This window comes from Mastacembelus armatus, chromosome 1, assembly GCF_900324485.2.
Source record: "Mastacembelus armatus chromosome 1, fMasArm1.2, whole genome shotgun sequence".
Taxonomy (NCBI): domain Eukaryota; kingdom Metazoa; phylum Chordata; class Actinopteri; order Synbranchiformes; family Mastacembelidae; genus Mastacembelus; species Mastacembelus armatus.
Window position 1 is genome coordinate 21,052,558 of NC_046633.1, and position 26,829 is coordinate 21,079,386.

General features: G+C 41.1%; 1 protein-coding gene across 1 annotated transcript; it reads left to right on the plus strand.

Annotated features, from left to right (window-relative positions):
* The first annotated feature begins 5,628 nt into the window (after positions 1–5,628).
* Positions 5,629–26,736, plus strand: cplx2a (complexin 2a). The gene is made up of 4 exons (XM_026303691.2): positions 5,629–5,801; positions 7,241–7,325; positions 16,227–16,405; positions 25,071–26,736. The coding sequence occupies exons 2-4, from the start codon at positions 7,295–7,297 to the stop codon at positions 25,260–25,262; spliced, it is 402 nt and encodes a 133-aa protein (XP_026159476.1). The 5' UTR covers positions 5,629–5,801; positions 7,241–7,294; the 3' UTR covers positions 25,263–26,736.
* The last annotated feature ends 93 nt before the right edge of the window (positions 26,737–26,829 follow it).

The following is a 26,829-nucleotide window of genomic DNA, read 5'->3' on the forward strand; positions in this document are numbered from 1 at the left end:
CATGATGGCGTCACCTGTGGTTGTTAGGAAGCTGGAAAGTCTATAAAGTCACTTAGGTAACCAGTTATTCTGCCAGATATTCAGTTCATAAGGACCTTATATATAGCAGAAACCTCTGAAGCAGTTAGTCAGTCATTCAGCCTTTCAGTCATTCACTCTGCTCAGTGCATGAAGTCATGAAGCTGTGATGCCTTTACGCATTGCAGCAGTATGCACCTCCCTCAGTCTGGGACTTCAGAGGCTCTCTATGGGTTGATGGACACACACACACACACACACACACACACACACACACACACACACACACACACACACACACAAACACACGCACACACACACACACACACACACACACACACACACACACACCCTCACACACACAATTACATGCAATCCCTCTGCCTCCTTCCTCTTCCTTCACCTCCTCCTTTCCTCCTTTCAGTGTCTCTGGGGGTCTCAGAGTGCAGCAGGAATGAAGGACAGCAGACTAATATCCAAAGCTAACGACTCCTCCCATCTGACTTCACAGAACAGCCTGACAGAGGCCACTGTGCCCTTCAGATGGAGGAATATGACCCTATACAGTACGGACAAAATACTGGTAACAGTAAAACTAAAACACATGATCAAAAAGATGTATGAATATGCTATGAAATCATGAATACTCTAATCTGTACTTTGAAATAAAAGCAGTGTGCCAGCATTAGAAACAGAGAATTGCAACAGCAATTTTAGTCATACAGTCGCTACAGACATCACCAGAACATTACATTTTGGTCACCTCAGAAGGCACACGCTGAGACTGGTTTCACAAATACAGAGGAGGTTCAAACATCAATTTTCAAAGAGAGGGAAATTATAAATATCAATAAATTCACAGCACATAATTTTAAAAATATATCACAAAATTTGTTTTCCAATTTTTCAAAGACACAGAATGGATCAAACTTATTCACCGTCAGTACGCAGATCATTCTAGGTACTTTGAATAACCCATACCTGCAGGAGGTTTTAAAACCTTTGTGCTATTTTGGGACAGTAACTGCAGTATGTAAAAACTTGCTTGGGTCTGCAAGGGGACAGGGTGAGAGCAGGGACGTCATAAATGTCAGGCACAATTTTTGGTGACTCCATTCAACTAACAAAAATCTGTCTACCCGATGCAAACCTATATTTCCACTATGACTCACAACAAAACAAAGCAAAATACAAAACACAAAACAGTTTCTGATGGAATAATCATCTCTCAGTCTGACTGACTGGTCTGAAATTGATGTATATATAGAAATCAAACTGTATCAGTAATCGCAGGGTTTATTGTAGAAGAGTTTAACACTGTCAGCTTAGTTTCAAAGATACAAATCAGAAGCCTAATGAATAAGGTATCCAGAGCTACAGATTGTAGGTTTCAGTCCCACCTGTGACTGGAGTTTTTTCCCTTTCCAACAGGTTATTACATTTTTTGAAATGGCCTCCAGTTATCTACAGGATCAAAGACAGCATTTTTACTGCAAACAAACATTAAGATTCAGCTATTTAGTGGGCTTATTTGCTGTTTTCCACTGAGTAAAGCCTCTTTTTACTCCTACATTTATTATTTATTAGTAGAAGTTTACAGAAAGTACTAAATGTAAAGTTAGTGTGCATGGAAAGCAATTGATTTAAGTGTTTACATGGTAACATTTAATCTCCTGCATGTTATTATGAAAGGTCTGAACTACCAGTTAAAATTCTGATTTATTGGTATTTTTATTCTGACTCTTACTCTTAACTTCAAAATATTTAGTAGTTTAGGTCATTCCAGTCCAAAGTATTTGTTTCGTCAGCAGGGTATTAATGCATGTATGATCAAAGGTTTTTCCACAAATCAGAATTTAAAAGGATGTTTTTTGCTGCCACTGCATACATGGTTCATCCTCTTAATAATCATACAAAGTCTTTCAGACAATTCAAAGCTTCAAAGTGTCCCCATAAGATTGAGTTGACATTCCTACTTGTGATATTATAACACAATAGATGAAATTTGATATATATCCTACAGCATGCCTTGGTAGTTGGTACTTTATGATTGAGAGGTGGTAAAGGAGCCATGAGATGGACCTTTGTCAGCACAACATGCCTGTTCTTTATGTACAGAGGCACTCGGCAATATAAAATGGGGAGACTAGTAATGAAACTCACACAAAAACCACATATAGCAGGCTCATTTGTGGGAAAATAAATTGAAAAGGAATAATTGTTGGAAAATCACTGACATTCAAAGCACATATATATATGTCTGATGTTGTACTACTAATGGTGGATGACTTTAAACAAATACACTCAAAAGGATGCTGAAAGAATTATAAATTGCCATTCACTAAGGAGCTACTGATGCAGACACACAAACTGCTGTTTTTTTTGCTACCTTTTGACTCAAGAAAGTGCACAACAATGCTAAGTTGCTGCCCCGTCACATAATCCACCTTTAATGTGACTGCAGCTTTGCCAAAAGGAAGAAATTCAATATCTGTGCTGTGTTCAGTATCACCTCCTCTTTTTGCACAATAACTTCAGCAGATCAGATGCAGCTACGTTTTTTCACATTGGCCATAGGCTATACATGACAAAATGGTGGTAAACTAGAAAAATGTTATTCTTTTTTTTCTACCGTTTTCTACTGTTTCCACTGTAAGACTAGTAAGGGGTGTAGGCATATTCCTTTTATCAGCAGTTGTTGTCGTACAATAATCATTAATGGAAAGTCATGTGGATAATTATGTTCATCTTCATCTTCAAATTATTTAATCAAATATACTCCTATCTATTTTTATTTTGATAAACATAACCTATGCATTTACTAATATAAACATAGCTTGACATGAGCAAGGCAAACAGTGCTAACGGCAGCTGTGCTTTTATGTGATAGCAGTTCTATGTTAATTTGCCCTTTTTTAAATGACATGCAGTCTCTGTGGAGCTCTGCAATACATATTTTGGTATGAAATGCTAATTCAAATGGCATTTGTTGTAATTGTCTATTTCATAGGTTGCCACAGCGTATGCACAGTGTACTCATTCCAATAACTTGGGCATAGATTGATAACTTTTTCTTTTGTTTTGGCACATATTCATGGTGACTCACTGTTTGGACACAGGCCACGTGCTGACTTGGAGAGTTAAGGAAAATACAGGGGTTTGAACTCCTGTTGGGAGGGTAACGAAGACTCTGCAAACTAAAATAAAATACACATTACACATAAAGACAGAACAGGCCAAGGTGCCAGATTATCACCTCACTGTATATTATGCTATAGAAGTACGAAGTGTCTGCAGAAGCTCAAAGTCAAATGCTTTAAAATCATAATAGAGTAATAGAATAATGCAGATTTGGAGAACTCAACATTCTTATTTAAAGGATCAATGTGTAACATTTGTAGTGATGTATTATGGAATAAAGTATTCATAAATATGTTGCAATTAGTGTGTAGTAACCATAAAATACTAACCGCTGCATTTTCCTAATCTTAGAATGAACCTTTTAAATCTACATAGGCAGGTCTCATTTCACAGTGGCAGCCATGTTGTGGCAACATGTTTCTACAGTAGCCCAGAATGGACAAACTAACAGCCACTGTACTCTGCATCACGCATGGAAATGGGGCCCTGGGGAAGAGTGCAAGGTTATATTGTGCAGTCTTACCACAGTATTTTTCACACTGTACCAGTTATAAGAATGAGGATATGGATATACGCAGTTAGGGGAGAGGGTTTTTATTTTAATCATACTCTGCTCTGCTATGGATATGTGTCAAGACCAAAAATGGCCTAGTGCTGACCTTAAAACCAAGGGACTTTAGATAATAGGCACTTAAACAATAAAGTATCCTGTACTGGAGTAATGGTGGACACTTAGAGGACAACAGGACAAAAACAATGTGTGTGAGCTTGCATGCTGCTGTAATTTCAAAGCATTTCTAGGCAATAAACAAGGTGATGGATACTTGGGCCAGAGTGTGTTGACTGGACACAACCTTTTATGTCTTGATTAATTCATGGGAGACACAGCAGTTTAAGGTGCTCTATGTGATCCTTCTCTGCCTCGCCATGGGTGTAAAGTGCACGTGTGTAAAAAAAGGACATCACCAGCACTTGCAGGGCCTGAAAAAACTAGAGGTTAAGGCATTCCTCAGAAACATATGTTATGTGATAAACATCATATTTGTCATTTATGTTTGCTTCTGTTGCTCTGTTGATTTTGGATTTAGTTTATTATTAGGTGACTGCTTGACTCTGTAAACTGATTGCATGTCAGTATTGGCTGCATCAATCAGCAGGGTAAGCAACAACATATTAATGCAGCATCCAGTTTAACCATGTTCACCGGTTAAAGGGACTGACCAAAATGGGCGTACAGCTACAGGGAACCAAAATCATATGGACACATCAGGGTTTGTCTTTGTTGTGATAGACCTATAGACTGACTGACTTTTTTTAGTCTCTATGCTCATCTGATGATGCATATTCAAATGGATTTTAACTGATGCCACCACATGTCATGTATATTCTTGTAATGCACATTTAATGTACAATATGATAAGTTGTATAAAATCTATTTCAAACGATACTACCAACAAGTGATGCATCCATTTATGGGGAAGATTGAGCAACATCTAATATTGATTTCTGGGGTAATGACACAGTTTTTTCTATCCTGTGAGGAAAAAACTTTGAAGCTTACATGACCCCTCAATTCCTCTCTAGTCTAAAGATTACTATTATTATTATTCAATAAACATAAGAACCTGATTTTACCTGCTAAAAAAACTGGACACCTCTTTATCACTAGTTTGACACACACAAACACTGGTTTTGTTCCTTTTGTCTAAGATTATAAATGTCTGGGAAATGTTTATTCATATCAGGTAAGAAGAAATATATTATAAAAATATATTTGTGAGTCTTTTGTTCATGAAAGTGGAATTGTATTTTTACTGTGTATAAGGACTCACATATACCGCCTTCTTATGCAACCCTACCAAACCTTTTTGCCAACCCTTTGCACCCCAACAAAACTTTCAAGATCTGCCACTGCACCTGCCCAACCCCAAACAGCAGGCAGTTAGCAGCTTATACTTGCATTTAGCAACTAGCAGCTGAATAGACATTTTCCTCCAGGAGTTTGGTGGCGACAGAGCTAAACAGAGAGTGGATGCATGTTTGCCAGTTTGCTAACAAGAACAGTATGCTACAGCTTTATGATGTTGAAAACATGTTCTACTGCCTCCAAGTAGACAAAGAAATCACACTCTACTACTTTATATTTGCATATACAGTACAGGTGATTTTAGTTGTACTATAAATAATGCAGTTATTTTACCTTAGGTGAGGATTTATGGTCTTTTGAGATAAGATTTGAGGGAAAATTCTACTTCAGGTGACAATAAAAACAATTTGAATAGTGAATAATATTGAAGGCAAAACTATTTGTTTTTATTGTATTCTGTTTTTTTGCTACAGTTACAAACTTATAAGGAAAATAAATGATCATTTTAGAGGTGGTGTTGCATTCACGTGCCCACCCCTATTCCCCCCACCCGCTCCCATCTCATCCTGCAGGAATTGATGCTCTTCCCTCGCCGCTGCAGCCCGACTCTGACAACAGCTGGCATGTCTGCAAACTGAGAGCCACGATCCGTCCTTTCAGGCTCATAACTTGTGTTTTCTTTCAGCCATCTGAAGGCGAAAAAGGGAAGGTGGCTGCAGCACTGCGACGGAGATTTTTTTGCAGAAATAAAGACTTGGAGGAAGATCAAAACAAGGTAAATGGTGTTGATGTTGGTATGTGGTGTTACTGTACGGGACAGGAGAGGTGAGGGGTTCGGGGACTTAGTGCAAGAAGCCGATGCTTCCAAAAACCGCCTATTGTGCATGGCCTGTAATGTACTGACTTGTGAATGCAGGATGCGTGCTTGCGGGCTATAGTGGGTGCAGAAATTTAACAGGGAGTAACCACATTACTGTAAATGCGCTGCTGCACCGCGCCAGGAGCAGAGTTAATACTGTAAGGGTTCATGTGAGGAGAAGCCGATGCTGCTGCAGATGACGAAGAAGAAGAAAGGAACCGGGAGACGACGCTTACAGACGCGCAGCTCCTGCCGATTCGACTTTTGGGAATAAAAAATATCCGGAGAGCAAGTTTCACACGGTGCAGCAAGTTTTCAGCAGGATATTTTCCTGGTGCATGTACTGCTTTGGCTGAGGACGCTGTTAAAATGCAGCAAAGCCATCAGAGGGAGTGTTAGGCTTTAACAAGACTGTTAAGAATGATGGTGAAACTCAAAAGTCGGTTGTGCACTCTGCAACCTACACAAAAACATCTTTGGAATATTATATTAAAATAATATTGTCATATGATCATACAGTACTCTACGATCTGTGAAGCCACAGTTGAGGACCTCAGATAGACATCCTGTCTATATTATAGTAAATATTAGAGCCACTTAAATATAGTTTTTATCAACTCACTACTGAGACTGATGAGAAATAGATTATTAGTGATAACAGAGAATAAAATGCCATAATACCCAATATAAACATACTAATGGTATAGAATCTTTAAAAAAAAAATCCTCGTCTTGTCCTGTAAAACTTGTGATTGTGTGAGGTAATGTTCTCTAAGCTCCGACACAAACCATGCCTCCACTCATTTTTGACACTATCCCCACCCACCCACTCACCCTCTCACTCCCAGTTTTATTTATTCATTTATTTTTATTTTTTTATAGTGGGGCTAATTTGCATGAGAATAAATCACAAGCAGCCAGACAGCCTCAGCATAAATCCACACAAGATGGAGTGTGGTTGTAAATCGAGGGTGCAGGTGCCTCAACAAATCTCAGTGTGGAGGGTAAAGCCATCTTAACCCACTTTAGTCACCTTTTCTCCTTGGAATGGAGGTTGTTACATTTTGAGACTGTTTGAGTTGTAAGTATATTCTAGTTACAATGTTGTAATTTATATGCAGATGTTGGGATCATTTATATAAAGTAGAGCAGGTTTTTTGGTGGTGTTGGTGGTCCTTGGACAAACAAAAATCTCATCTGGAGGTTTCCTGTCCGCATTGAACCTCATCACCATCATCGCCCTCCTCCCCCATCCCATCAAACTCTTTTAGATAAAACCCAGTAGAGTAAAACCGCATGCCCTGGTGGTGTTATTCACGCACTCACAGCTTGTGTATTCTGTCCCCTGGGTGCAGGTCTGTCCCTGACAACGTGACCACTGAAGGAGGAGAATACAGAACTGCTTCATCATGAATTTTGTAATGAAAGCTGCACTGGGAGGTGAGTAGTCTGCCGGGCTGGAGGTTGATTTAACAGCACTGCAGTGTAAAGGATTTAAAGTGATGCTCAGCAGCAGCAGTAGCAGTACAGTACTAGTCCTGGTCTACTAGTCGTGGGAACACCAGGCTGCAATAATCCATCCTGCACAAAACTTTCAGTTTTATGCATCCTGTCTCTCTGTGTCCAAAATTTAAAATCCCTCCAGGATAGGACATATTTTTTAAAAAATATGACATGGTCTTGGCCAAGTCCCTGCATTGCCACAACCAGGATTATGAAACTATTCATGGTTTCTTATTCTACTATTCTGCTTTTAAGGGAAAGTGTTTTCATGACAAAAGTGTATCTGCTGCAGATGGAACAGGACAGTAGAAGTCACCTTCTCAGGACAGCAGCAGCCTTATTTTTAGTCTGATCTTCCTGTAGTTTTGAGCTTACATGCACAAAAAAGGCTGGTACTTTTCTTAATCCTGTTCTTCATATATCATAACAATAAAAAATTGTGGGCTTTCAAATGAGATTAACTTAATAGATTACACTTCTCAAATCAAACCTTTGGCACAATAGAGACAGGGGAAGAGATATTTTGCCAGGAACTATGACTAACGTTTTTTTTTTTTTTTTTTTTACAAGCCTTTTGTCCTTTAAAGCCTTCCAGTATTATCCTTTAGAATATTATCTTAGCTATTATTTGCCCCTTAATTAGTTTTCATTATAGCCCTGTAACTCATCCTCATTGTCAGTTATAACTACGAGGAGAAAGGCAGGAAAGTGGCAACAGTTATATTGCAGCAGTCGCACAGACATACTGGTCAGTCGTGACAATTCTCAGCTGTTGCTGTTCAGGTTACAGATGTGTTAGGTGGCTACAGTTATGATGTGGAGCTGAAGCACAGCCCTTGCTCCTCATTGGGATGCAGGGGATGCAGCCGCTGCCTCCTTCTCCATAGCTGCTGTGCAGTGTGTTGCACTATGAATTCTTAAATCAACTGCACTGCATCGGATGCCAGCTTTACTCTGCATAAGTCACCTGCAGACTTTGGTAATACATTTAACAGTGTGGGTGTTTGCCTTTGTGTGCACATGTCTGTATTGTGCCTGTGCTGGAAAGATGCTGTATGGCTACGGTACATACCATCATGTGTATGTTAATACTGCAATCTCCAGGCAAGAAAAATTTCTCCAGACAAGATAAATTATAGATGGTGTGCAGGCCAACTTTAGGGTTTAGATTTTTGTGTATAAGAGAAAAAATTAGAGTGAGAAAAGATTCATGAAAAAGAAAGTTTGATAATAAAGTGTTTTCATATGTCAAATAACTAATTACTGATGCCTGACAGGGTGATCACTGTGTGGTCAGTGCATTTGTATGTACATTATACATACATGTTGTCTGGTACATGTTCACAGAGATGCAGTGACCCCTTACCAAAGAAATGTCTGCAAAATGCTGACAGTGCATTGACTCACTTGAAGCTTACCTTGGGTGGGGGACAAAATCAGATAATGAAACAAGCAATTAGTCTGATAATCAATCAGCTAAGATATCAATCTGACAGTGAGAGCCTGCCAGTCAATACACCAATATCAGTGAATTATTCTTTTACCAATTAAGCTGCATTATTAGGTATAGCTATGGCTTAGCTGCATACAGTACAATGTAACCATAGTGTCCATGGTGTGATTCATTCGCCCTCTGTCCCTTCCCATGTTTCCTGTCTGACTTTACTGTCAACTACCAAATACAAGCAAAATAACAAAGGACTAACATACATTTTCCTCCTGGAAAGATAAGTGCTGTCATTTTCATTAGTCATGCTATGACCATGGTCCACAAGGAGACTGAAATATTTGAGAAATTATTAGATGGTTTGATGGGAAATTTTTACACAGGAATATTTTCCAAACGATGATACCAACAAATTTTGGTATTTTTGTGCTATCACTAGGTTGACATTCATTCACGTTGACATTCGCTGCAAACATTAGTAGGGTCACATGGAAAACTAACGTGGTGAACAAGGCTAAGAGTCAGTAGGCTGTGACAGGTAATTTATATACTTCATGGCAATGTGCTATTATATATAAACTATTGAGGAAACAATGAAATCAGTTACATTATATGTTCTATATATATGTCCAAAATTTCCACCACTGAGGAAAAAGGCAATCTGGTGCTGGTTGAGGCCAAACCATTTTTTGTGTCAGTTGACCTAACATTCATGACAATGTGAAAAAATGTAATTTTTTTTTCAGTATGCAGAATGTTGAAATAAATAAAAATACATAACGTTCATCATTTTGAAACCAAGTCCTGCAACTTAGGAACATCATGATAGTCTCAAGGTAATACAAGCAGCAAACTGACATCAGCCAGTTAAAAAGTAAAACAGGAAGGTAAGCCAGAGTCCAAACCAAGCCCAAAGATGTGCTCAGTACAAACCAGAATTCAAAAACAAGTTTAACACAGGGAGAGCTGGAATACAAAGGCACACCAGACAGGGTGATTAGGGTATGAATGGCAGGCATGTAGGGCTGCATCACAGGGAAAGTCTGGAGACACCTGGAGACTGGATCAAGAAAGACTATTTACAGAAAAAAAATCCAGAATATTTAAGGGTGAGCACCAGGACCGTGACACCCAGCTGGGGAATGCAAAAGATCTAACTAAAGACCGAATAAAACAAGATACAGAAACAAGTACCCTGACTCTTTAACCCTTGTTGTATATCTGACAGCAGAAAATCTCAAAACATAAGAATGCAATTTGTGGGCAGATCAAAATTGAGCCACACTGAGATGCTTTTGTTACATGACAACTATTTGTTCACTATAATTCTGCATCTACCAGGGATATGATCTTACGGTTGGTCCTCCGCTCAGTGCTGTTTTTCTCCTGTTTCGATGCAAATATACCACCCTGGGCTTTGCTGAATATCTTGTGTTAAATTTGTGGATGGGAGTCACTGTGAAAGAGAGAATGCTGCCAGTGCATTAACTAATCCTCCAAGGCTTCTTTGGTTACAGAAAAAAGCCTGATGTTTAACTGTGATGATTCAGCATCAAATCGACAGCCATACATCTGCAGCGTGAGTGTTTATTGTGGATGTGCTTTTCTACAGCAGCCATATTAGCACCACAATCCTTCAAATCTCACAAAGCTGCATGGTATGGCATCCAGTGTTGTTGTGTTGTCATGACAACAGAACAACCTAACTTGCAGGTATATGAAAAAAAAAAAAGCACTTTCTAAAAATAATTCTTTAAAAAACTGAGAAGGCTGAAAATGTTGCTTTTCTATCTTAATGATGTATTAATGGTAGTAAATGAGCATTGTGATTGTTTTCTTACACTGAATTTAAGGTTGGCAAGAGTTTTGCTCCAAGTTGTTTCTCTTCAAAATCATGAACCTGCTTGTGACCAGAACTGTGTATGAAATGTGGCTGATCTCAACATAAGAAATAACAGTGCCTATCACCGCCTTTATTAACAATTCAACTCTGAGCTTAGAGTGTGGTCACAGAGATGTTTAAGACTTCTTTCTATAACTGGATTATTATTTTGGAGCCACATAGCTTTTGCTCCAAACCTTACCATCAGGAACCATTACAGCTTCCTTGTGCATTGATTGCATTTGCTCCTGAGAGCTTTAGTGCCAACTCAGCTCTCCCCAACTCCGAAAAGTTGAAGCAGGTTTGAGAATAGGCGGCTGTTAAGTGAGGTAGATATTAGTCCCGAGGTACAGAGTCAAAGCCTCAGGCAGCAGTTAAATCAGTGTAGCAGCTGAAAAGTAAAGGATGAAGGATTAAACTGCCAATTCAACAAACATGTAACTTTGGCTAAATGTGGAAAACAAGTGGAATATAATCAGTAGAAAACTTTAAATACTGTATTTTCTGGACCATACTGTAGCTCACTTTTTTTTTTTTATTCCTCTGGCTTGTAGTGTGACTTCTATAGTGAAGCGACTTATATGTGTATATTTACAGTAATTTTGTCAAGTAGTCACTAGTGTTAGATGGCACTCTTGACCTAAAATAAAAACATTTATGTTCATGCCAAACTACAACTCCTAGTGTAACACAAGTGAAAATGTCACCCAAAAGAAAGAGCTATACTGCAGACTTCAAGCTGCAGGTAATAAAGTCTGCAGCTGAAAAAGTTTGGACTGAGTGTCGGCATTCAGACAACCTGAGGGAACACGTTACTTCACCTTCTCCCTGATTTTGATATTATTTCATCCTGCAGAGAGCTAAAAACAAAATGAGCCAACTATTGCACTATACAAAAAAATAGATCAACTACAGATAATTGCCAACTGTCTTAATGACTCCATAATTATTAGACTGACGGGACAGCCTGAAACACTGCAACCTCTCTCGTACACTGTGGATGTTGAGACAATGTGTAACTTGCTGCTAAAGTGTCAACTAGTCCTGGTTTACAAGAAGAAACTAGTACTGGTTTGTCAGCAATGGCATATGCACAAGAAATTACTTAGAACAACAACAAAAATCCAGGAAACCATCTGTGAAGCAGACTCAGTCAAAACAGGGTGTCCTGACAGACACTGTGCTGTATGTCAGCAGCTTTATTGTCTGGTGAAGCCCAAACAAAACAAAAGGTGCTATGCTGTGAAATACAGTAAAATGTATTTAACATAATGAAATTCAGTATTTCAAATTTGAGGAGATGGTTGTTGCATAGTTAAAATTGCAAATATACTATTACACATGCTCAATGACTCTTACGCATATTACTTTTATAAACAAACAGTACATGACACATTTTCATACAGTGATGCTGTTGGTTAATGTACAGGCTCATGCACATTCTCATAAGCATATGTAGGAATTGAATTACTGGAACTGTAGTGTAAACAGAAACTGGAAAAAAATAAAATAAAACCTTTCAGTGACAAAATTACATTGACCCAAAGAACCTATAATCCATTTCTTAAACTGTGGGTCAAGAGGACGAGCTTACAAATGTGCAAAGCTGTTCCACCGATGGGAAATAAAAGACCTGCAGAAAACCAGTGAGCACATTTTCTTTTCACTAATTTCTCCCTTGCTACATTTGTTCTGCTGCAAAATAAGCTGTGTTGAGACAATGGTTTCTGTCCTCAAGGCCAAACCTAGATCTTAATACTCATCCGCTTTCCCACCACACTTTGGATTTACAGAAGGATTTGGCCTGAACCGTGAGTGGGAAAAGAGTGGATAAGTACTAGTTGTATGATGCTGTCAAAAGTTCAAGCACTGGGAGAGTATGCTGAGGTTATTCTTTCCTGCTTTGCCTCATGATTTGTATTTAACAAAGATTTAAAAAAGATTTTTCAGAAGGAAGGGATCAGATAGGTGACACCCTTTTATGTAAGCCGTGAAGCAGTGTCCAAGTATAACACAGCATAGCGTAGTCTAACTTACCTATGTGAGTTACCACAGTTTGATGCCACAGGAGAAGTCTTAAAATTTTGAAGTAGCAGCTAAAAATAGGTCTTGACCTCGGAATCAGTTGATTTTAGGTTGATTATTGTTGATTTGTTTTATTCAGTGGAATAGTCATGTTGTCTTCATGCAAGGGTTTAGCATTGAAACCTTTTTTTTTATATATAGATGTAGCTATAGCCTCTCCTTTTAACCAATGCCAGCTCTGTCCCCCAAAAAAACAAAACAAAACAACCCCCAAAAACTCTTAAATTGGACCCTGATCTTTTCAACTGATAGACATGTCGCTGTTCCCTGTCAACTTATATTATATTATTACTTATATTAGCTTGTACTTAATATTAATCCATCTACAACAACTTTATACAGCTTGCAGGGCTAAAGTGAGAAGACACTATAATAAAAATACACACACTCAAACATAGCTCGACACATCCTATGTGACGCTTGAGAGCTTAGCTGAATTTTTCTGGTTTAAACGAGCACTGCAGTATCTCTTGCAAATGACTCACAAAGCAGAAGACAGGATCACAGCTCAATATAACTCAGGGCTTTGTCTCCCAGGATCCATATGAATGTGCTAGAATATGCTAATAAGATTTTGTGAAACCAAACCAAATTTGTTTGATTTGGCACGCTGTAGCTAAAAGAGGTACCAGAGGGCTTTTTCTGGTAAAGAAATCATTTTGACAATGAGGCTTAGCTGGTTGTGAGTCATTGCTCCACTTAGGTTATTCAATAGCAATATTTACATGGAGTCTATTGGAGAAATTCAGGTCCTGGGCACATAAGCTGATCCTAAATCCTGCTTGTTTGAGAAATCTGGAGACATCTGGGATATCCTTAAATTACTGAGGAAACCGATACAAGTAAATATTATGTTTTAGTTTGATTTTCACAGTATGCACAGGCTCATTGTTTTGCTGATTAGGTGCATCGGTAATTAATAATAAACCACCAGTAAATTGTAATTCATATACCAAATATCATATGATTATAGGAAATAAACTTGGATTGAGGCTGTTTCCTAGCAACACAGTTAGGATAACACTGAGTCTATACACTGTAAAGTCTGGACACAGGGCTAGTGGTGATTAACACTACGTACAGTACCAGTGGTTCCCAAGGTGTGGGGCAGGACCTCTAGGGGCAGTGTGGAGCTATTACAAGGGGGGTCATAACGCATGCTTGAGCACTGAAAGCATAACATGGACAAGTCTGTGGGAGGGCACCCAGCTAAACATAACGTTACAGTAGAGGATAAGCCTTCACCAGCTCAAAGCTGCCAAAGCAAAGACAAGAAAATATGACGAGGCCTATATGGCCCTCAGCTTCACCAGTAACAAGGTGGGTAACAAGGAGAGAACAGTGTGTTGTGTGTGTAAAAATGCTGATTTGTTAGCGTCTGACAGTTTTAAAGTGAACTAGTTGAGACACCATGACTAAATTTGGCTTGTTAAATGAGAAGTTACAGTTTTGTATTAATTACAATGTTTAAAATAAATTCCAGTGGAGTTTGGAAAAAAAAAACATGTACATGTGTGTGGGCTCAGAAAATATTCTTATCTAAAAAAGGTGGGGGGCCCTGCAGAAAGTTTGGGAATCACTGGTGTATGCAGTCGTGAGGCCTTGGCGTTAGGGTTTATAAGGCGGTGGGGGGGTAAGAGAACTACATTGACACATGCTTTTTGAGAAGCAGTTGCATATGTTATAGAAACCATGGATTAAAATGGATTAAGAGGGTTTGTTACAATAACAAATTCAGTATACCAGTAAATATAAAGAAACAGACCAGAATTAAGAAATTGAAGCTGCAACAATGGCTGAAAAGCCTCATATTCTCTTTCTACACAGCTTCCTTCCCTATAAACTGCAGTTTCTGCTTCTTCCTCGTCTACACATTATTTTTCTCTAACATTTCTGCACTCATCCCTTCCTGTGTCAACCTTTTCTTCTGCTGCATCTTTCTTGTCTTTTATCTTTACACATTTTAGATTCATAAACAGATTGTTTTCATTGCACCTATGAGTCAAAAAAACTAATGATACTGGAGGGAGCTGCATACTGAAGGAATACTCTGTCTTTCTTTCATGGTTGCTTGCTTTTTCTTCTCAGATGCTCATTGTCTGCATCTAAACCCTCCATCCTTCTCCCACCATTTACTTTCATCACTCTTCCCTTTACACCTATTTTCTCTGATGTCTTCTTTTCTCCTTCATTCAATTTGTCACTTTCTTCTGGTCGCTTCCTCCATTCCCCCTCTTCTCCATCGTTTCAGCTGTCAGCTCCCCACCCCACCACTCTCCTCCCATAAGAAACTGCTGGGTAATCCCACTAACTGGAACAGCTTAGTTAATTGCACTCAACAGTTTCTGACAGATTCTCTTCCCCTCTTCATGCTCTCCTTGTTTTCCTAAATATGTCTTGTTTTCAGCAGTATACTTGCTTCCTATATCTCCTGACCTTCTATCTTCTTTTCTTTTTATCTTCCTCCTTTCTACTTATCTGCCCGTCTGTGCCAAATCTGTTAGACTGATGGCTTTTCTTTTTCTTTTCTGGTGAAGCTTGATGACACATTTCCCTCTTTTCTCAAGTCTCTCCCTTTTCTCTTATTCTTCCTATTTATTTTTTTTATAAAGTTATCAATCTGTTTTTTCAGTTTTTAAGTGCATATAAGTGTATGATCATTTAAATTACACGCCAATATTTTGAAGCGCACACACGCAGCCTGATCTGCAGTTCTTCTTTCTGACATCATGGCAGTGGTGGCCAATGAAACTACATTATAAAATATATGGGACAAATAAAATAATGTGAACACAGAGTTTTTGGTTACTTTTAGGAAATCTTAAAAATAGGAATAGAGTTGTCCCACCTTGAGGAATTTAGAGTGCTGACATTTAGCATTTTAAAAATCCTGGCTCTGGATACCATTATTATTGAGGTAAAGGTAAAAACAGTAGCAACACCACACTTTTTCTCCTCAACCATGCTGCTGCTTTACTGTTGTCTAGTGTATCTAATCAGGTTGTTAATAGGATGGAGATATCGCATAAAACTATTCAGTTGTATATTTACATTTAACACAGGTGAGTCCGGCCAAGTCCTGATAATCTACATGGTATTTCAGACAAGAACACAGTCTAACAATGAAGCTTACAATGACATTGGATAGAAAATGGACAAAGTTATCAAACAATATTGGATAGTGATAGAAAACAACAGCTATAACTATTGTTCACCCTTGTTTTTACTATTAAGACTTTAACTGTTTGTAAATTACATTGTGTTAGTCCCAGGTGTCAATTTACCTGCTTGTCATGGGTCGATCTGGCTTCAGTCTCTGATTCTGAGGGTTTTCCTCAGAGGCTCACAGACTAATCTGATAGTTTGACATCTCAATCCTAGTGGCACAGTAGATGTCATTGTGTCTTTTCTTTCTCTCTCTCAGGAGGTCCTCCTGATGTGGGCAAGATGCTGGGAGGGGAGGAGAAGGAGGAGGACCCTGATGCAGCGAAGAAAGAAGAGGAGCGACAGGAGGCGCTGAGGCAGCAGGAAGAAGAAAGGAAAGCCAAATATGCCAAGATGGAGGCTGAGAGGGAAAGGATGAGGCAAGGAATCAGGGATAAGGTATAGTGATGATGATGATATACTAACTGAATGACTACAGGAAATACCCTGTCCCTGCCATTACACTCAAAGTCGTTATATAAGTCCGTCAGTTCTCATTGTCAGGACATAGGACTACCTATGTAAAGAAAAGCCACAGAGGAAGCAGGCTACATTTAATATGAATTTGCTACCAATGAGCCCTAACAGACAAATCTAAAATCATTATCTCTTACAATCAGTTATTCCTAGTGTGTTTTAAGTTTTGTCATCCATGTGAGTCACATTGATATTTTGGAAGTGGTGCAGTTGTTTGATGTTAATACAGCTCTTAAAGTTATCACATCCTGGCTGCTTGACAGCAAAACTCTTTTTATAACAGACCTGTGTTTGAAATAGATATCATCACACTATTTTTGCTTGCTTTTCTGTTATTTTTAAAATTTTCTGACATAAAACAGTTCAGTGGAGCATGAGGAAGCATCTGTACAGAGAAGGAGAAAGCAGTAGAAAAAAGAGGCCATTTTAAAAAGGAATCCATTTGAATTTTTTGACATTTCATGTGCAATGATGTGTATTTCTGAACTCTAGTAAACCAGTTCCGATTATCTGTAATTATCCAGCCCAACCCACCTCCCAAAAATGTAAACAAAGAGATAATAAATATAAGTGTAAATTATCTGACTAATATTAAAGGTACATTAAGGCTATAGAGCTTCTGAGCTGAGCTTCTCAGAGAACAACATGCAGAAATGAAAAGAATAAAGAAACATCTGTAATGTGTTAAACAGTGGTGGACGAATTGATCCCTATAGCAGCAATACTACTGATATAAACTTTTACAACTAAAAAGTAGTTCCAGTCTCAAAATTACAATATAAGTGAATGGACTATCAACAAACATTGATCATTAAGTAGCTGCCATCTACTGCTGTTCACTTTCCAGTAGTTATTGGCCTATGGAGAGACTGAGATTAGAAACATTTAATGCAGCACCATTCCTTCATTCATAAAAATCTGATCTCATCACAGATGTTCTGAATAAGCCCAAAGAAAATGAAACAATAATATATCTTCCTTATATCTTTTGCTTAGTACTGAGTGTTTGTACTGGACTAACTGGGAGCTGTGGTCTGCACAGTTAGTGCTGTTCCATAAACAACCAGGGTCCAAATTGCAATGTGGATTTGGGGGTGCTTGGATGGGGATGGGGTTTTGCACACTATGGGACTAAACATGTCTTTTTTTTGTTTGTTTTTTACACAATATACTGACATACTAACTTATAGACAGCCAACAGCTGTGTCCACATCACGCAGACTGCCACAGTTCCCTTTAACATCAACCACTTTGACACCAGCTGCACACAACACCTTGAAAACTGCAAACAAAGAAATATACCTTTCAACACATACAACACAGAATGAGAACATATTTCCTACCTTTAAGGTGACAGAAGACACCAGCCAGGCTTGCTTATAGTCTCCTCTACTGTGCTGCTCTAAGCTATGTCTTCATTTTGCAGCTCCAGGTGTTGGCGTAACTGCAGGAAATGCGACTAATCCTTCGGTAGATGTATGGCAACACCAGTCAGTGCTAATTTTACAGTGGATTATCCGGTTTCAGGTGTCAATTCCTTTGTTACCTTGCACGTATCTTCATCTTGTACCTTCTCCGAATTTGCATCTGGCTCCGTTCTGATGTTGTTCAAGATAAAACGAGAGTTACGACTGTAACTGCGGTTCTATGAATCCCTACTGACCGCCAGAGGAGGTGCTTGAAGCGCTGGATGATCATCCTTGTGCATGCGCACGCCGAGTATTATTAAAAACAAAGTCACCTGTGACCTTCCAGTGACCCCCCAGTGACCTGGTGAATCTATAAGATCATGTGACACCGGAGCCTCAGTCCCTTGCTCTTCTTGCGAAAACACAAGGATTCTGAGGGACCAAACGCTCTGGCGGTCATCCGGGATTCATAGAACCGCAGTTAGGTGGTGCTTGAAGCACTGGATGACTTATACCAACAAGATCACAAGCAAGGTCACAAGGAATCCTTAGACCTTAGAATTGTAGCCATCTCATTGGAATGAAGAAGGGTGCTGTCGCAGGATCCCTTCTAATGGATGGGGTGTGACCACATTCATCCTGTAAAACTTGGCAAATGTGTCCGTCGATGTCCAGGATGCTGCCTCGCATATGACATCCAGAGGTACTCCATTCACTGCAGCCCACGAGGTTGTGAGGCTCCTAGTAAAATGGCACCTCACTCCAGGTGGTGGTAGCTTACTCTGTGAAGCATAAGCCAGAGTTATTACATTAACCACCCAGTGTGCAAGGCGTTGATTCGAGGGTGCCTGACCTTTGCGAGGGCCTGAGAAACACACAAACAGTCTATCAGATTTCCGAACAGCTGCCATTGCACTAATATATGCCTCTAGCGCACGAAAAGGGCACAGTGGTTCAGACGGGGTCCCTGTGTCGAAACAAGCAAGCTGCAGTGGACGAATGTGGCCAATTGATGAATCCACCTTAGGAATAAATGACGCATTGGGCCAGAGTGTGGACCATCAGGGTTCCACCGGCAACAGGACTCGTGGACTGATAGCGCGTGCAGCTCTCCTACATGTTTTGCTGAAGCAATCACCACAAAAATGCCATCATTGATAGCGACCTAAGGTCTGCGTCTGCCAAGGGCTCAAATTGGGCGACCCGCAGGGTATTAAGCACCAGTGAGAGATCCCATGTCGGTGCTATGGGGCACCTAGGTGGGTGCAGTCGTCGGGCACCTTACAAGAACAAGGAGATGTGCTTGTTACAGCCAATGGTACCACCATCCACTTCATCATGCCAACAGGAAATTGCAGCGACATAGACTTTCAGAGTAGATGGAGAACGTCCCTGATTAAGGAGTCCTTTTAAGAACGTTAGGATGGATGAGACCGGGCAGCGTACATGATCCAGTCCCTTTTCCTGACACCACCTATCAAAAAGCTTCCACTTGTTGGCATACAACCAACGTGCGGACGGTGCTCGTGCATTACTTATCGTATCACCTACTTCCTCAGGGTACTCCGAGAAGGAAGTGCCGGGCCCCGCAGTGGCCAAACCCAGAGCTGGAGGCGATCGGGGTTGGGATGTAGTATCTGACCCCCCAGCTGGGATAGGAGATCTCTCCTGAAGGTGAGGCACTTCGTCGAGCCGCAGCAGAGCCTGCGCAGGAGTGGAAACCAAGTCCTCCCTGGCCAGAAAGGAGCCACCAAGTGCAGTCTGTGTCCCTCCTGAAGGACTCTCAGGAGTGTCGGGAATATTAGTGGGAAGGCATAAAGGAGAACCTTGGCCAGTCGCGCGCTAGTGCATCCTGGCCCAGAGGGCTGCCGCTGTCTGTCAAGGAAAACCAGAGAGGGCACTATTTCTCTTGAGGCAAAGTGGTCCACCTCTGCTCTGCCATAAACTTCCCAAATGTACTCCACCACTTGTGGGTGGAGTTTCCATTCCCCTGGTAGCGGCGTCTGACGGGACAAGAAATCCACTACCAGGTTCTGTGCCCCCGGAATATGAACTGCGACTGAAAAAGTGGGAAGCTGCCTAAGTAAGCAGAGTCCACAGTGTCAGCTTCATTGATCTGGTCCCTCCCAGGTGGTTGATATGATAGACCACAGAGGTGTTGTCGGACCACACCAAGACATGCCTGCCTCGCAGATCTAAGAGGAAGTGCTGTAGGGCCAACCACACAACGATTAATTCCAGTGTATTGATGTGTTCTCTTGTTTGCTGTGGGGACCATGTTCCCTGTGCTATTCGCCCCTGCCATGTTGCTCCACAGCCCGTGGGAGATGCATGTGTATATACAAGCATCTCCCACAAGGAAGAGCACCTAGGGAGTCGGTGCGCAAATTAGCCAGTTGTTCGGGTAAGGCAGAATTTTTAAGCCTTGTGTCTGCAGGGAAGACAGGGCCGCTGCCACACACCTGGTGAAAACCCTGGGGGACAGAGACAGTCCGAAGGAAGTGTCTCCTCTGAAAAGCAAAACGGACGAATCACCAATGATGAGGTGCAATTGGCACATGAAAGTAGGCATCTTTCAGGTTGATGACAGTGAACCAATCGCCTGGGGAAATCGCCTGCAGCACCTCTTTGGTGCTCAACATGTGGAAAGAAATCACCCTTAAAAACACATTCAGACCTCTCAGGTATAAAATCGGGCATAGATTGCCTGTCTTCTTTGGTACAAGAAAATATAAAAGCCTCCTGGCTCTGTCAGGGGGTCCACAGGCACTATAGAACCCTTGGCCAACAGGGTAGAAATGACTCAGTGCCTGGGCTTTGTCAGATCGTGGATGATAGTCATCCTGACTCGGCCAGAAATGGGAGGCCGGCGTCGGAATTGTAGGTGGTATCCCTGAGACAAGGTGGACAGCACCCAGTCGTCTGGGGTGTGAATGGCCCAGTAACTGAGTTGTTCTGGGGTAAAACAACCGACTACCGGCCCGATCATTTCTGTTCCAGGCCCGCTGGCCCTTTACATAGCAGGTCATCTGTAATACGACATTGTGGCCGTGGGCACCTGGCCTTAGCCCTTAGAGCAGAGGTCACTAACAGGCGGACCGCGGTCCGGGTGTGGACCCAGAAGCCGCCCCATACGGACCCGGACGTACAGCCAAAACAGAAGATTGTGATTTAAAACCTAACGGGGCGCTTCTATTTCCAGCTTTTTTAGATTTTACAGTAGTGGAAACGCACAGACCAATTGCATGCGAATTGAGCCATCCCACGTGATACCACTCAGCCAATCAAGTCTGTGCATCCCAGGCAGTAAACATTACGACTCTACAGTGTAAACAGCGCTAGAGGCAAGTTACACATGAAAACAGTGTTGCCAACTTAGCGACTTTGTCGCTATATTTAGCGAGTATTCAGACCCCTCTAGTGACACTTTTTTTTAAAAGCGACTAGCGACAAATCTGGCGACTTTTTCTGGTGTTACTGGAGACTTTTGGAGACTCTGATGTGTTTGTACTGCACCATTCTTACACTTCTCAATTTGCCGCAGTAAGACTGCAAATCAGCTGCAGCCGCGAGCCCCTCCCCCGTCCCAAAGCCCTCACAGGCGGCCCAGTCCTCTCGCAGCAGTCCCTCCCTCCCAGCTGCAGTCACAGCAGGAAGTGTTCACGCCTCCGTGTCGCGACTGCAAATGAATCGCGCGTGCGATCATGTATGTGCGTGATCTGTACTGATGCATGGCATAATAAAAAAATAAAATGAAATGAAAAGTAAAATGTTCTTTGTCTAAAATAAATCACTGCATTTGACTCAAACAGTGTACGGTCATTTACAGCAAGGCAAATGTGTTTAGTTCTGAGAACTTATTAACTGCAGGCCGTCATGCTACATTATATGGCACAGTACAAATATTTTGAGTGTCCCTTATTCTGTCCCTTATTTCTTATAAAGAATCACAATTGTCTCTTACTTTCCATTTCTGAAGTTGGCAAAAGTGTCCATCACAATTACAGCATGTGCCATGGACATTATGCAAATTACGCGATGACGCCATTCAGCGACTTCTAGCGACTTTTAGGACAGCCAATAGCTACTTTCCTTACTGACGAGTTGGCAACACTGCATGAAAAGACAGTACAAAGAAAAAGAAAGAGCGATACATGTAGAAAACAAAGGGAGAGAAACAGGCGAGTGAGACGGAGAAAGAGAGAGAACTTAGTTAATGAGAGAACATTATTCATATCTACAGCCATACATGTATGTTCAGTTGTGTGTTACATGACAATAAATATTGTCAGAAAGTTTTTGAATGGTACTGAATTCATTTGATTTGACAGTCAGGTATTGATTACATGCAGATGTTGATAAAACTACTATCCATCCATCCATCTTCTATACCCGCTTTTCCTGTTCAGGGTCACGGGGATCCGCTGGAGCCTATCCCAGCTCTCTCTCGGGTGGAAGGCAGGGGTACACCCTAGACAGGTCACCAGTCTGTCGCAGGGCCACATATAGACACACAAAGACAGACAACCTCACACACTCACACTCACTCCTACGGGCAATTTTAGAGTCACCAATCAACCTGACATGCATGTTTTTGGACTGTGGGAGGAAACCGGAGTACCCGGAGTAAACCCACGCAAGCACAGGGAGAACATGCAAACTCCACACAGAAAGGCCGGGATGCGAACCCACGACCTTCTTGCTGTGAGGCAACAGTGCTAACCACTCAGCCACCATGCTGCCCATAAAACTACTAGGCTACTTAAATATATATCACACTAACTAGTTAGACATTATGATCTTCCGGACCTTTGCTTCAAGAAATTTTCTCTAACTGGACCTCTTTAAATTTTAGTTGAATACCCCTGCCTTAGAGCCTCATCTGGAGCCACTATAGCCGGTTCAACTGCTGGCATATGGCCCAATCCAAATCCGAAGGGGGGACAGCAAAGGAGGACGCGGTATCCTGCCACCTAAAGGCACTGGAAGTAGCTGATTGCACCTGTGGAATGTCCAGCTGCAAGCAGACAAGAGCTGTACGTATAGCTAAAGCCGCAGATTCATGCCCACTGCCGCTGGAGGAGGGTTCTCATCTGGGCCAACTCCGTAGTGAGATGGTCTACCTGAGCAGACAATTTTCCGGAGCTCTCCTTTGTTCGCTTGATTGGAATAGATGCCCCCGCTGTAGCTGCACGCTTTAGGCCCGCAGTCTGGCCTGCCGGCAACTGGCTCGACTGCCCCTCTGCCAGCCATTCAGTAGGCTGCTCAATGCAGCCAAGCGGGCTGCCCGTATGGACCTGGGCAAAATACTGCAGTTGGTACATGCGTTCTCAGTGAGTGCTTCCCTGAGATGGTTCTCTCCAAGACAGGAGGGACACATATCATGCCCATCCTCAGGTTGGAGGGGCTGAAAACAGATCCTACAGCACAGGGATTCAAGCATTGTGCAACAATTAAATATTTATCATGTGGGAAAGGTGTTAAGGAAACACTGTTTTAGAGAGTCGGGTCGAGCAGGGAACGCCACTATCGACTGCGAGATGCACCAGGAGCTCCGACTGTAATACAGTCACGAGGCTACTGGCGACAAGCAAATGAAAAGGAGTGGCGGTAATCACAACCACACATGCACTCAGCAAACTTGCGCGCGAGAAGAACAAAAGGGACTGAGCCTCCGGTGTCACATGATCTTATAGATTCACCAGGTCACCGGGGAGTCACCAGAAGGTCACAGATGACTTTGTTTTTATTAATACTCAGCTTGCGCATACACAAGAATGATCGTCCAGTGCCTCAAGCACCGCCTCTGGCGGTCAGTAGGGATGAATTGAACGCACTTGTCTCAGACAAACCTGAAAACTGCAGGTGCTACAAAGGACTTAGTGGCGGCAAAGTTGACCTTAAAACAGCGACGCCTGCATGTCTGGAGTAGAAATGCGGGGCAGGTGAAAACGTTTGACAGGTAACCCGGTGGGCGGGCCCCACAGAGGTGAGGCACAGAACCAGCAGACCCTGCAGCCTGATACACAACACAGCAAGCCTTTACCTGTCAGACCCTTAGTCAGTTTGGCTTTACTACATTGTTACCACTGTGGATATTAAATGTATGCATTAGAATACAGGACACATACCACTTGTATTTTGATTCAGTGTAAGACAAAGCAGTTTTACTGCTATCCTGTACTATAGAGATGAGGTAACTATACTGGGGTCTTGGTGTCTTGCACACATACAGAAAGTACTCAGTATTTTCAATAAACTGAAAGGTGTGAAGACTTAAAGTACTAAGTATGTTCAATAGAAACTGTGAGGGGTGAACAGTTACAGTACTCAGTATGTTCAGTAGAAACTGTGAGGGGTGAACAGTTACAGTACTCAGTGTGTTCAGTAGAAACTGTGAGGGATGAACAGTTACAGTACTCAGTATGTTCAGTAAAAACTGTGAGGGGTGAACAGTTACAGTACCCAGTATGTTCAGTAGAAACTGTGAGGGGTGAACAGTTACAGTACCCAGTATGTTCAGTAGAAACTGTGAGGGGTGAACAGTTACAGTACTCAGTATGTTCAGTAGAAACTGTGAGGGGTGAACAGTTACAGTACTCGGTATGTTCAATAGAAACTGTGAGGGGTGAACAGTTACAGTACTCGGTATGTTCAGTAGAAACTGTGAGGGGTGAACAGTTACAGTACTCGGTATGTTCAGTAGAAACTGTGAGGGGTGAACAGTTACAGTACTCAGTATGTTCAGTAGAAACTGTGAGGGGTGAACAGTTACAGTACTCAGTATGTTCAATAGAAACTGTGAGGGGTGAACAGTTACAGTACTCAGTATGTTCAATAGAAACTGTGAGGGGTGAACAGTTACAGTACCCAGTATGTTCAGTAGAAACTGTGAGGGGTGAACAGTTACAGTACTATATGCAGACAGTCAGGTGGGTTGACAATCATGAGGGCTGTGTATGAAAAACACTTTGTGGGCCCACAGGTGTGTCATGTGGTGATACTGGGAGTTGCAATATCCAAAGTGGCCACTACACCAACATCATCTCACAGCTTTTGTTACACATGACAATATTAACATGAATTTCTCACAAATAAAATAATGCTACTGAAATGTGGAGCTCTGATATTTTTTACCCTAATTTGTATATATTTCTGTTTCTGTGCTTGACCATCAGTACGGCCTGAAGAAGCGTGAGGAGGCCGAGGCTGAAGCAGCAGCCGCTGTGGAGGAGCCTGCAGCCGGCAGCCTGACTCGACCCAAGAAGGCAGTGCCGACTGGCTGTGGGGATGAAGAGGAGGAGGAGAGCATCATGGACACAATGATGAAATACCTGCCAGGTCCGCTGCAAGACATGCTGAAGAAATAGGTTAGCTAGCAAGCTGTGCTAACGTTATCTAGCTGAGTTCATAGGCTACATTCACAAGATTGGCTTAAATCAGGGTTTCTTTCCATCCACGTGCAGTATGGCAAAGAGTGCTGAAATCTGGTGAGGTGTTTTGATGTTCAGACAAATCAACGTTTTGAGGTGGGGAAATGAACCAAATGTGAACCATCAGTGTGAATTGCAGCCATTAGACTGAGCTAGGCTGAACCCCAGCCAGGTCAACGTTAGCTTGACTGATATAAATGTTAGCTTTGATACACTTAAGAAGCTGACAGCAAGCAGAGGGGCAAACAACACAATGTCCGATAGTTTATCCTTCTAGTCTGAGATGTTTTAAACTCTTTTTCTCTCCTCTCTGATCGCTGCAGAACTGTCTCGCAGCTCTGAAGTATAATCTCCTTGTCCACCATGCTGTTCACAGTTTGTACATAAATGAATAAAAACATAACAAGCCTCAAGGGGAGGAGTCATAAAATATATTAACATACTGTATTAACTGTGCGTCTGTCTCTAAAATAAAACAAAATGTGATAACTTGATAAGCCATACTTTGAAAATGTAATTTAAAAACTGTTGTTGTGTGCTCCTACAGTTTTGTGTTTGATCATGTCCAAAATTTATGTAGAACTTTTGCACAGTGTTAGTCTCTGTAAAACATATTGTCTCTCTACCCCACACTACTCCACATAACACCAATCTAAAAATGTATTACATTCATGTAGTATAGTGTTTAAAAATGTTTCTATTCCCCTGTTCGGTGCATCTCCTTATGTCCTGCATGCCATTTGTCTGGACAAATCTGTTGTGTGAATATGTTCAAATTCATCCCCCTGCCCCTTCTATCCTGTTCTATATCATGCAAAAAAGATTAAGGCAATAACTCCTAGGTTTGAGTGTATTTTCACTACCATATCAATATAACGGTTAATAATGTAAAACAAACCAACAAAAAAGTATGCATTCAGGACATTTAATTTACAGGTTTGCAGGGTTTTTTGTTGTTGTTGCTGTTTCTTTGTTTTGATAATTATTTATCAAAGAAGACTTGTAGCCATTCATACAACAGCCAAAACCTTAAGCTTTCAGCCATAAAACCAGAACTTACAGTATATATATATATATACTATTACTGTCAGGATCTCCTACAAGAGAGAATACTGAATGAAACTGTATACAGTACATGAATAAATATAATAATAATAAAGTATTTATCATTTTTAAGCTATTATAATCAAATAACTTGAGAGTGGAGTGCAAGTCTGGATAAGATTTATGAGAAATAGACTACCCTCCCTCAGCACACACACAGTAAAGTGAAAACTGGAATTTGGAAGCTGATTTAGGAGCACAGCAAAACCATGTGTTTTTAAAAAAAGGTGTGATGAGGTGCTTGATTCAGTTCTACATATTGTTGGTTTAGATGTGCGAGTGAGCTGTTGCAGACAGTGTGGAATGCCATGAGCAATAAAGGATTATTGTGTATGTTTCTGCCTGAGATTCAATAAAAACCTAAAACCTTGTTCACATACATGAAAACATGTTATCCTCT

Coding starts and splice junctions, on each gene's coding strand:
- cplx2a (XM_026303691.2), top strand. CDS start 7,295: ATGAATTTTGTAATGAAAGCTGCACTGGGAG. Junction 7,326..16,226: donor AATGAAAGCTGCACTGGGAG/GTGAGTAGTCTG, acceptor TCTCTCTCTCAG/GAGGTCCTCCTGATGTGGGC. Junction 16,406..25,070: donor GGCAAGGAATCAGGGATAAG/GTATAGTGATGA, acceptor CTTGACCATCAG/TACGGCCTGAAGAAGCGTGA.